The sequence below is a fragment of the Pteropus alecto genome, unplaced genomic scaffold (assembly GCF_000325575.1).
Source record: "Pteropus alecto unplaced genomic scaffold, ASM32557v1 scaffold94, whole genome shotgun sequence".
NCBI lineage: Eukaryota > Metazoa > Chordata > Mammalia > Chiroptera > Pteropodidae > Pteropus > Pteropus alecto.
Window position 1 is genome coordinate 146,310 of NW_006437736.1, and position 10,327 is coordinate 156,636.

The following is a 10,327-nucleotide window of genomic DNA, read 5'->3' on the forward strand; positions in this document are numbered from 1 at the left end:
CCCGAAAAATTAGACACTATTATTACTTTATATTCAGAATGTTATTTAAATTTATATGTACGTCTATCAGTCAGGGTTCCATCAGAGAAACAGAATCACTAGGAAATGTACAACAAGAAATTTGCTTTGACGGACCAATCTTCCTCAATTGTGAGGCCTGGTTAAACCATTTATACAATGCTGTTACATCTGTGTCAGGTCTGCCACGCAGGCAGGCAGTCAAAAGTAGAGGAGGATGCTCATGAAGTAAGAGAAGCAAGAACTAATTGGAACCTGCAGGTATGAGCTGGAACCACAAAGACAGACTATAACCAGTCAGTCTCTCACTTCCTCCAAGACTCCAATGAGGGTGACCTGCAAAAGAAACTGATGTCCTTTGTCATGCAGCTAAACACACGTCTGACCCAGGAGAAGGACAATCCACAGGAGCCGGGACCTGACATCTAGAGTGTTACTGAAAAGTCTGCTTATCTGTATAAGTGTTGTTCTTTTGTAGTGATGTCAACTTTATCTGACTGCTCTGAAGACCTTCCCTTTGACTTTAGTGTTCTGAAGTTTCAGAATGGGAACCGGCAGACAAGCAACAATGAACACGAGCTGGAACAGCATCCCTTATCTGAAGTGAAAAGAAGTTGGCTGCTGCTTCACATTTGCCTTCTAAATCTGTCACAAAATGTCTCTGTTCATCCATGCCAATCTGGATACATACAGGGGAGGAAATTCTTGGAAATCTGGTTCCAGTTTAGCTATGTCAACAACAAACAAATCCAGCACAATGCCTAGCAGTGTCTTTGCTTGTCATTTATTCTTTCATCTCAGATTAATCTCCAAGGGCCATTTTCACCGTCACTAATGAAAGACGATTTTACTAAGTATATAATTCTTGATCGAAAGTTATTTTGTCTAAAAAATCCGAAGCTATGATTATATTGACTTTGGCTTCCATGGGTGCTGTTGAGAAATTTGCTTACCATTCTAATTGTTATTTTGTAGTGTTCTCAACTCTCTTTGACTGCTTTTAGGATCTTTTCTTTGACTTTGGTGTTTTGCGGTTTCAAATGTCCTGCTTACCCTGGTATGCTTCTTATATCCATAGATTTAAGTTTTTCGTCGCTTTTGAAATATTATATCTGCCATCTATTTAAATGTTGCTTCTCCATTCTCTATATTTTTTCTGAGATTCTGATTTTAAAAGAACTCTTATTCTATTGTTCATATTTCGTAACTTTGTTTTCAGATGCTCCAACTACTTGTCTCTCTGTGTTATATTTTGGGTAATTTCTTTGGTTTTAGCTTCCAATTTACTCGTTTTCTCTTTACCTCTGTGTAATATACTATCTAACTCATCCACCGATTTTCCTGTTTTAACAGATTTCCACACACACACCTATACCAGTGTGCGTGGTGGGGGGTGTGTATCTTTCTTTTGCCAATCTGCCTGGTCATTCTCTTTAGCTCAATCATTGTTATGATTTCATTCTTTATTTCTTTAAATATTTTAGTCATGTAGTTCAAAACTCCATAGTCCCTGGGGCTCTAAAGCTTGTTTGTTGTGAGAGGGAGGAGCGGGAGGGTCATTGAAGAACCTCGCTACTTTTTGTGAGGCTCATGATTTTTTGCAGAGTGTGTCCTATCTAGGGTCTAGTTGATTTTCAGCAGTCAGGCCCCTTGGTGAATCTGATCAGGCAACATGTTAGAAGACAAAGAATTGGGTTCGTGTGAACAGATGTTGTAAGGTCTGCTTAATTTTTCTTAAATGGATGTTTTTGCAGGTCCCCTTCACTGCCCCCAGGGACACCGTTGGCTCAAGGGAATGTATTGTAGACCCTGTAGTCGTCCTTCTGGGTGATGTGCAGCTTCCAGGGGAAGAGACGCTTCTGGGAGGGGAGAGCTTGGGCCTGCCTCACCATGAGCCTCACGTCCTCATCTGAGAGCAGCCGGACCAGGTCGCCATCAGCATCCCGGTAATTTAGGGCAATGTCCTCCCTCCGGAACTCCCGCCTGTGTAGGAAAGATCAGGGTGAATGAAAGGTCCAGCAGCCTTACGCCTAAGCATGGGGGCAAGGGGATGGGGCAGAAAGAGATTTAGGGACTGGATCTAAGAATCAGAGGAGTTCAGAGTCTTATACAGGCCTTACCCTCCGAGTGGGCCAACCTCTCACTGTACAGATGGAGAAACTGAGAACCATGGGGCTGGGTGGGGATTTTCACACTAAACTAGTGTCACAGCCTGAAATGTCCTGTGTATCAATGTGCTGAACACTTAAGAACTGTTGTAGGGAAGAGGAGTGCACAGAGTAGAGCGGAATAAAGTCCCTGAGAGACACCTGGGAGCAGCTATTGAGAACTCTTTAAGGGCTGGGACCGTCTGACAGAAGGTATGGGTAGGTGGGCACTCTTATACCTGGCTGCTGGAAGGAACAAGTGACTCAACCTTTCTATGGCTAATTTGACCAAACAGGTCAGAAGCCTCACAGACTTGCAAACACCTTGATCCTAAAATTCCACTTTGGAAAATCATCCCAAGGAAGTAATAGGGTAACTCACCAAATATGTGAATCATATCATTACTTATGATAGTAAAAATGTGGAAGATAATTTGAATGGCCAACAAAAGTGGATGGGCATATTAATTATGGTGCATCCACCGAATGATACTATGTAGCCAATTAAAGTAATAGTTACGTCGGGGGTGGGGCAGGGGGTGCACTGAAAAATCCGAATGTACATCAGATAATGAAAGGAATTAATTATGAGGTTATTTCACTTCTTTATACCTTTTTATGATTTCTGACATTCTTTTTTTATATAATAAATAGCTATTACTTTTACAGTCAGGAAAGTAACAATGCCATTTCCATTCTGTGAAATAATCGTCCATAACTAAACTGAGTTTCCGGAGGCAGTAGTTCCGTGATGGTGGAGGGTCCAAGTCCAAGATTTTTACCTAAAGAGACTTTAGCTCCAGCTACAGATCCACACTCAACAAGCTGTGTGACTCATCCAAGCCCCTTCACCTCACCGCAACTCCCACTCTAACATGGGGAGCTGAACCCCACCCTGCAGGGCTGAGTCGTGGATAAAACAAGGAAGCAAAGGAGATGCAGACAGGACCTAATGCATTGTATTTCTGCATCTGATCGCTTCTCCGTGGCATGTGACCCACCCCACCTTCTGCCCTCCCACCCCAGCCCCTCACCTCATGAGTTCCAGCAGGTCCTTGAATAGTGGAGTGCTACTGAGGTCTTCCTCCACCGCGATGTCCCTAAGGGAACAACAGGCATCAATGAGGAGACATCAGGCCAGAAGGGGGACATGGGAATGAGGCTGGCCAGGCCATGATGGACCTTGACATCTCATTATGGTGATACGATTTATTTGGAGGACAGTGGGGGGCCACTGCAGGCCTTAAGTGTGTGTGTGTAGGGGCAACATGAGATCTGATTTGGGTCTCAGAGCCCAGAGTGTGATACGGGGTGTGGGGGGCGGGTTGGGAGTGGGGATGAGCAAGGAGAGTGGACTAGGCCCTCCCTCCAGGAGGCCACGAACTTGATGGTGCTGATGGTGTCCTCGTAGTAATAGCAGCGCAGCCAGTTTGTGGGGTCGTCTTCTTCGGGGAAGTCCTTGAGGATCTTCACAAAAGACAGGGGGAAGATGCCTGTGGCTCCTCGAACAGTGCCCTGAGGAGGAAAAACGAGGCTGCTCTGCCAGCTCGAAGAGGCAGAGGGCCACGTCTCAGGGCCCCCAGCCCCCTTATAATGATGGGGAAAGACAGACGAGGCCTGGGTCCCCTTAGATAGAGGGAGGAGAAAAAGTGACCAAGGTTACCAAGAGAAGATTTTCATTTTAGAACAGATCGAGATCTGAATTTATCTAGAAGGTTGCTATCATCTTTCATTCATTCACTCCATCATTCATTCATTCAAAGACTTTTTGAGCACTAGCTATGTGGCCGGCTCTGGACACTCAGAAGAGATGGAAGTCCCCACCCTCCCTCATGAAACTGCCACTATAATGGAGAGTAACAGACAATGTGCAGGTAAATAGATGAACTTCATGGTGAGTCAGATGGTGGTCAGTGTTAAGGAGGAAAATAGACCTGGGGAGAAGAGGGGTGGTTCCCTCTCATTCATTCATTCCACAGATACCACTGAGCACCTGCTTAGGCCAAACAGCCAGAAATCTCTCTGACCCGCCCCAGCCTCTCTCCTAAACTTCAGGCTAAGACCCAGCCACTACATGGTTTCATAGTCTTCAAAACCCTATGAAAGACGTATTGTTTATATCTCATTTTGCAGACATATAAAGTGAGGCTCAAAGTAGTCCTCCCCTGACCTGAGGCCAGAAGTTGGCCAGCATACTAACTCAAAGAACTTTCCAGAAAACAAGAAGGCGAAAGACATTTCCTGTTTCTGAACCAGCGACACCCCTCAGGCAGCTGTCGAAGCTGATGAGTACCTAAGCCAGACTCCAGGATCAGGGTGAAATCAAAACTGCCAGGTTGGCAAGGCTGACGATGGCCCTTGCTCCTCTCCAGCCCTGGATGCCAGGGACCCTTCCCTTAATCGTCCCCCTGGGACCTGTCCTACAACTTCCTTCAGACACTGTCCCCAGGAGCCCTGAGAGGTGGGAATCTTGTTTAAGAACAACAGGACTTAATCTAAAAGGCTAGCAATGGGCCAGGGCCTCCCACCTGGTGACCTGTCATCGCAATCCACGGAGTCACTGTGAGCCCTTGTATGGGTCACACTGACTGCGTGCGGGACAAAGCAATGACCAAGACAGGCCCTGGCTCCAGAGTCTCGTTTAACTCTTTGGACAGCCCTGGCGTCAGCCAGAACCAAGCATCCTGACTCTCTATGGGCCACGCACCAAACAGCCACACCTGCTTTAACTCTTCCAAGAACCCTGTGAAGAAATTGCCAGTGTTGCCTCAATTTGAAGAAAGGAAACCACAGAGTTGAGCAAGTTTCCCAAGGTCACAAAGCTAGTTAAAAACAGAGCTAGGATGTGACAGTAGACAGGCTGACTCCAGAGCTCAAGCCCTTCATTGTTACATTTTCTAACTGCCTGCAAGGTCAATAACATCATCTCGGATTACAGACCAGTGCATTTCAACTGCCCCCAGGGCCAACGTCTGATTGTTGCAACTTGGAGGGGTGTGACTGGCACCTAGCGGATAGATACCGAGGACGCTGCTAAAGATCCTACAACGCACAGGACAGCCTCACGACAAGGATTTCTCTGGCCCCAAATGTCAATAGTGCCACAGCTAAGACAACCTGTGACAGACCAAGAAATTAAACTCAATAGATTAACTGACTTGCTTGAAGGAAACATTTCTTGGAGTCAGAACTAAAGGCAAGTGTGGGCTCACAGAATCTTCTGTCTAGCCACATACTTGTCATCCCAGTGGCTGTATTCCCTGCGGCTCCCCCACCACCACCTGCCCAGATCTCCAGAACTATCCTCAGACGGCACCTCCTCCCTGAGGCCCTCCCTGCCGCCTCCTCCTTCTCCGATGGCTTCATCTGCGATTTCGATTTCGCAGTCAACCTCACCTCCAGCCAGTCTTTGTTGATTCGACTGAGAAGGAAGATCACATCTCCGGCTTTGAAATTCAGCTCCAGTTTGCTGTTGCCAGTGAAGTCAAACAGGGCCTGGGGAGAAGAGCTGAGTAAGGAGTAAGGCGAAGGAAGGTGCATCCACGACTAAAATGCTTACACACTTGGGTGTCCCGTGTCACAGGTGAAGAGACTGAGGCTCATGGAGGATGAGTGACTTGTCGGAAGCCACTTCTCCAGTTAGTGGAGGACTTGGGATGAGAATCCAGGTCTCCCTGACTCTAGCACGGGTGCCCCCTTTGATGAGTACGGAGAAGGAAGGAAGGAGCTGATCTCCCTGGATCCAGCACCTTCCCTGGACCCCAGGCCTCCGTGTGGGATCCAGCGCTCCCATCACCCCTGACCACACTGGTTCTGAAATGCACGCTTTGGGGACAGGGCCTTGTCTGAGCCATCCCTGAGGCTTCGGTCCCCAATAGGGGCTGGCCCAGAGGGGGCCTGGGAAAGCTTGCTGAATGAATGATGAATGGACAGTCTCTTCCGCCTCTGCGTGCCCATCATGTCCCCTTCTTCCACGTCCTCGGTGTCCAAGGCTGAGGCTGTGGCCCTTCTTCCCTGCAGCACCCAGCCCCATCCTAGGTGGACGTCCAGCAGGAGGGCCTCGGGGGCTGAGGGTGGAGCAAGGCTGCCGCCCAGAGGTGACGTGTGGGGGCCTGGCCTGCGGGATACCTCTGCTAGTGGAGCTTCCATGCGATCTAAGCCGGCGCTTTGTGGGGACTCGTTCTTGCTGTGGAGAGAGAAGAGGGACTGTCAGCCCCCCTGGTTCTGTGGGGCCGGCTCCCCGCTTCTGCATCCGAGGGGACCGTCACCAGAGGCGCGAACGCGGCGGGACGCGGCGGGTAGTTAAAGGATGTTAAAAGGCAGCTATGGTTGCTCCTATGGGCCATCACACTCCCTCCCCCCTCCCAAGTTTTGACCCCCCTGGAGGAGAGACTGTACCCCTTTTTGCAGAGCAGGAAGCAAAGGCTGAGAAAAGAGATGGGGAGGAGGACGCATCCACTTAGTGCCATAACTTGCCAAACATGTCACATTTGTTCTTTCTTCTACGCCTCCCATCCAACCTCTGACATCATGCTATTATTCTAATGTTTCAGCCAAGGACGTAGACTGGGAGAGGGGACATGCCCTGCTCCAGGGCCCAGGGCTGTCATGTGGCATGGCCGGAATTCAGCCTGTGCCTGCCTGGGTACACCAGGGAGATGGCCGGGCACAGAGAGGACACTCGGAGGTGCTCGTGGCAGGAAGGAGGGAGGAGCTGGCGGGGGAGGTCGGGGTTCCGGAGCTCTGTCCCTGGAATTCTCAGAAACTGCACCCTCACCTTCGGAAACCCAATGCTATTTCTCCAGCCTGGATCTGCAATGATTATTTCCTGCTTGGGAGGGGCCCGGAAGGCAGCGGTGGGCTCCTTAGAATAAGGGAGTGAGCCGCGGCCTCCCCTGGGGGTCAGCGTGACACACAGGGAGCCAAAGCTGGCCCCACAGAACTAAAACTAACCAGTGGCAAGGTGCCCCGAAGATGCTCAGAATGTTTGCAGATGCAGCAGTTTCTCCCTCCTGCCCCAGCTCCCCACTCTCTCCAGGCACCCAGAGCCCAGTGGTTGTTGTGGCGGCGAACCCTCCCCATCGATGGCCCAGCCCCTGTCCTCAGGTCCTGACCGGCACGCACATCAAAATGCACCCACCTTCTGTCCCTCCAGCCCTGCGCTCAAGCTGGTCCAAAAACCCGACATGCTGGAGGACTCGGGGAGGGCACTGATCTCTATGCCTCCCTCTCCTCCAGGGAAAAGACGGGAACGCCTGGGTAGGAAGAAGTAGACGGGGGCTCTGGCCACGGGGTGCAGGGACAGGTCACTTACACTTTCCGGGTGCGTGGGCGGAGGCGGCGCAGCGCCTGGGGCACTTGCTCTGAGTCATAGCGCGAATGGTAGAAGAAGATCCGGACGTCCTCGTCCATCAGCACCCAGATGGGCAGGCTGAGGAGGTTCTGAGTTTGCGCGGGAGAGGACAGGATGGGGTGGGTGGGAAGGGGGGGGAGGGAGTGTCAGCAGAATCCGGCCCAGCTGCCCCATCCTCCTCCCCCACACCAGACCTCTCTCACCAGTAAGTTCTCTGCCTGATGACAGAAACAAGATACATTTTAACAATTTCAACAGACTAAGGTAACAATTAACAAGCTTCGCTCCGAGGTTCAAGGTGAGGAGGGGACCAACTTGAGAACAGTTCCTTTGGAAAAAACCGAAAGGCCTCCAGTCACGGCAGTAAAGGTGATGCCAGGTAACATGACATGGAGGTGACTGTCCAGGAGCCGCACTGAGTGCCACACAGCGTGACCTCACTCCATCTCATGGTAACCTGGGAGGTATGGTCGGAGAGGTGAAGGGACCTGCCTAAGGCCACACAGCCTAGCAAGTGACAGCCGGAGCACGCAGAGCCTCAAGCCGGAGCACCAAGGCCCCATCTCTTAGCTCAAAATGAGACAGCAGTGGGGGAGGGATCCCCCAAATAATCCAAATTAACAACAGTTGGTGATATCATAGCCTAAAAAACATTTCCTGATACTTTATCTCGTATCACAGTTGGGGAAACAGGCTCAGAAAGAGAAAATGCCCGGCCCAGTTGGCAGAGTTAGAAGTGATGGGCCCAGGACTCTCCTCAGGTATAACCTGAGGCTGGCTACACCACCGCCCTGCAAAGCTTCTGAGGCTGTGAGGACTCAGAACCTGGCAGGGTCACTCCCCAAGATGCACCCTGCACAGGTCCTCACCCCTCAGCAGCACGCCGCTCAGGCCCCCGGGGACATTGTGGCTGGCTCTGGGCACAGGCACTCGGAACCCGGACACCATCCGAGAATCCCCTGGAGCTAGCAGGATGGGTGGGGCCAGGAACCCCACCCCAGAGGAACTGGGAACACAGAACTTGAGAAAGACTCGGGCGTCCTAGGGGAGGGCTGGAGGGCAGCTCAGAGCTGGATCGAGGGGCACAGACACTGAGCCAGGCTGCGCCGGGCATTGAATCCCAGCTCTAAAACTCACCAGCAGAGTGACCTTGGGCCAGCGAACCTCTGGGTGTTCGCTGATAAAATAGGGATAGTATCTCCCTCGTGGAGTTGTGTAAGGATTAGATAGATAAGCGAATATGTACACAGCACCTAGAACAGCACTTGGCATCTAGCCACTGACCCATCAAAGTCAGATATCACCGTCGTTGCTGTTGTTCTGCTGACTGCAAAGCACGGTGGGTGGAACTCAACCCCAGAGTCCCGGAGATGGGAATTCAAACCCCATTCCTCCTATCTAACTGCTTGGTGACACTGAGTGACTCTATCTCTCTGCGCCTCCTTAAGGATAATAGTATCTAATTTACAAGTTATTGAGAGAATTAAATAAGCCTATTCATTTATTATCCACCAAATGCATACCAAGAACCTCCCTGTTGCTAGTCAAAGTTCCAGGCGGTTAGCATTATCACGTGACCCATAGTCTTCACGAGGAGAGAGGTGAGACCAGTGGGTGAAAATTACAGGGAATCCGTCTTCTCTAATAGCTAACCGACGATGGGAGGTGTAGCCTGGGTAAGGGGAGAGTGGTAGTGAGCTCCCCGTCTCCGTAGGTGTGCAAGCACAGGATGAGGTTATCCTGGCAGAGATTCCTGCACCTCTGGGGTTTGAGGAACCAAAATGAACACACACAGGCCAAGACAGGATCCTCCAGGCTGCTGGCTGCTGAGACCAGGTGTGGGATGACGAGTCGCAGCCCTGCAGCCTCTTCTTCCTCCCTCCAGAGCACACTCTCCTCTTCCAGCCCTTTGAGAGAAGGGGGGCACTTCCAGCCACCCTGAAGGAGCAGCTGTCACAGAGCCCCCTTGAGGGGAGAGGCCTGCAGAGCTGAAGCCCACAGGGCTTCCCTTCGCCCTCTTCTGGCTCAGAGCCCAGGATTCCTACAGCCACCAAAGCGGGCAGGGCAGCCATCTATCTCCCCTCCTCCCTCTCCCTCCTCCCTCCTTCCTCCTCCCTCTTTCCTCCTCCTCCCTCCTCCCTCCTTCTCTTAAATTCCACTAGGAGTCGTGATCTCTCGTGTTCTGGAAGCAGGTTCACAGCTTAAACAGCACTTTTCTGTCCTTTACCCTATAGATCCCAATGTCACTTCTGTGACAGAGAGCTGGAGGCAGCACCCCATTTCACAGGGAAGAAAGCCAAGGCTCAGAGAGGATGGGCAACTTGCCCCAAATCACCCAGATGGTCGACAGCAGAGCAAAGACTAAAGGGACTCCCAGGTCAGTGCTCCTCGCCGTGAAAGCGGACGGGTAGGGGAGCCCTCGTGTCTGTGAGGATGCCTCTGGGCTCTGAGGAGAGCGTCCTCCTCCAGTTTCCTGAGGTTGACATCAAGCCATGGCTTGTATGCCTCTAGTGACAGGGCGCTCACCACCTCACGAGGAACAATGTCCTTTTCTCACTTAGCTCTGTTTGGGGGAAAGACTTTCCTGATCAGACTGATTTTTCCTGCTCCATGTTCCCATCTCCTAGGGAGGCAGACAGTTTATAGGAGGGGGAACATACAAGGGCACCAGCCAAGCCCCATGACTGCAACTGATATTCAGCCGGTGCCCTGGCGAGGGGGCTTTTGTCCAGTTTGCACAAAGGTGCTGTGTGACAGGGCTGAGGCCCTGGTCCATCACATCCCCCATTTCACAGGACAGACCTCTGTG

General features: G+C 51.0%; 1 protein-coding gene across 1 annotated transcript in view; it reads right to left on the bottom strand.

The window, feature by feature from the left end:
* Positions 1-780: 780 nt before the first annotated feature.
* NCF4 (neutrophil cytosolic factor 4) overlaps positions 781-10,327 on the bottom strand; it is a 17,949-nt gene continuing 8,402 nt past the window's right edge. Inside the window, exons 5-10 of the mRNA XM_006914479.2 lie at positions 7,480-7,607; positions 6,294-6,351; positions 5,562-5,660; positions 3,550-3,680; positions 3,200-3,265; positions 781-2,001 (exon numbers count right to left, since the gene is read on the bottom strand). Of these exons, the coding sequence (XP_006914541.1) occupies positions 1,806-2,001; positions 3,200-3,265; positions 3,550-3,680; positions 5,562-5,660; positions 6,294-6,351; positions 7,480-7,607 (678 nt within the window). The 3' untranslated portion in view covers positions 781-1,805. The remainder of the gene's footprint in view (positions 2,002-3,199; positions 3,266-3,549; positions 3,681-5,561; positions 5,661-6,293; positions 6,352-7,479; positions 7,608-10,327) is intronic.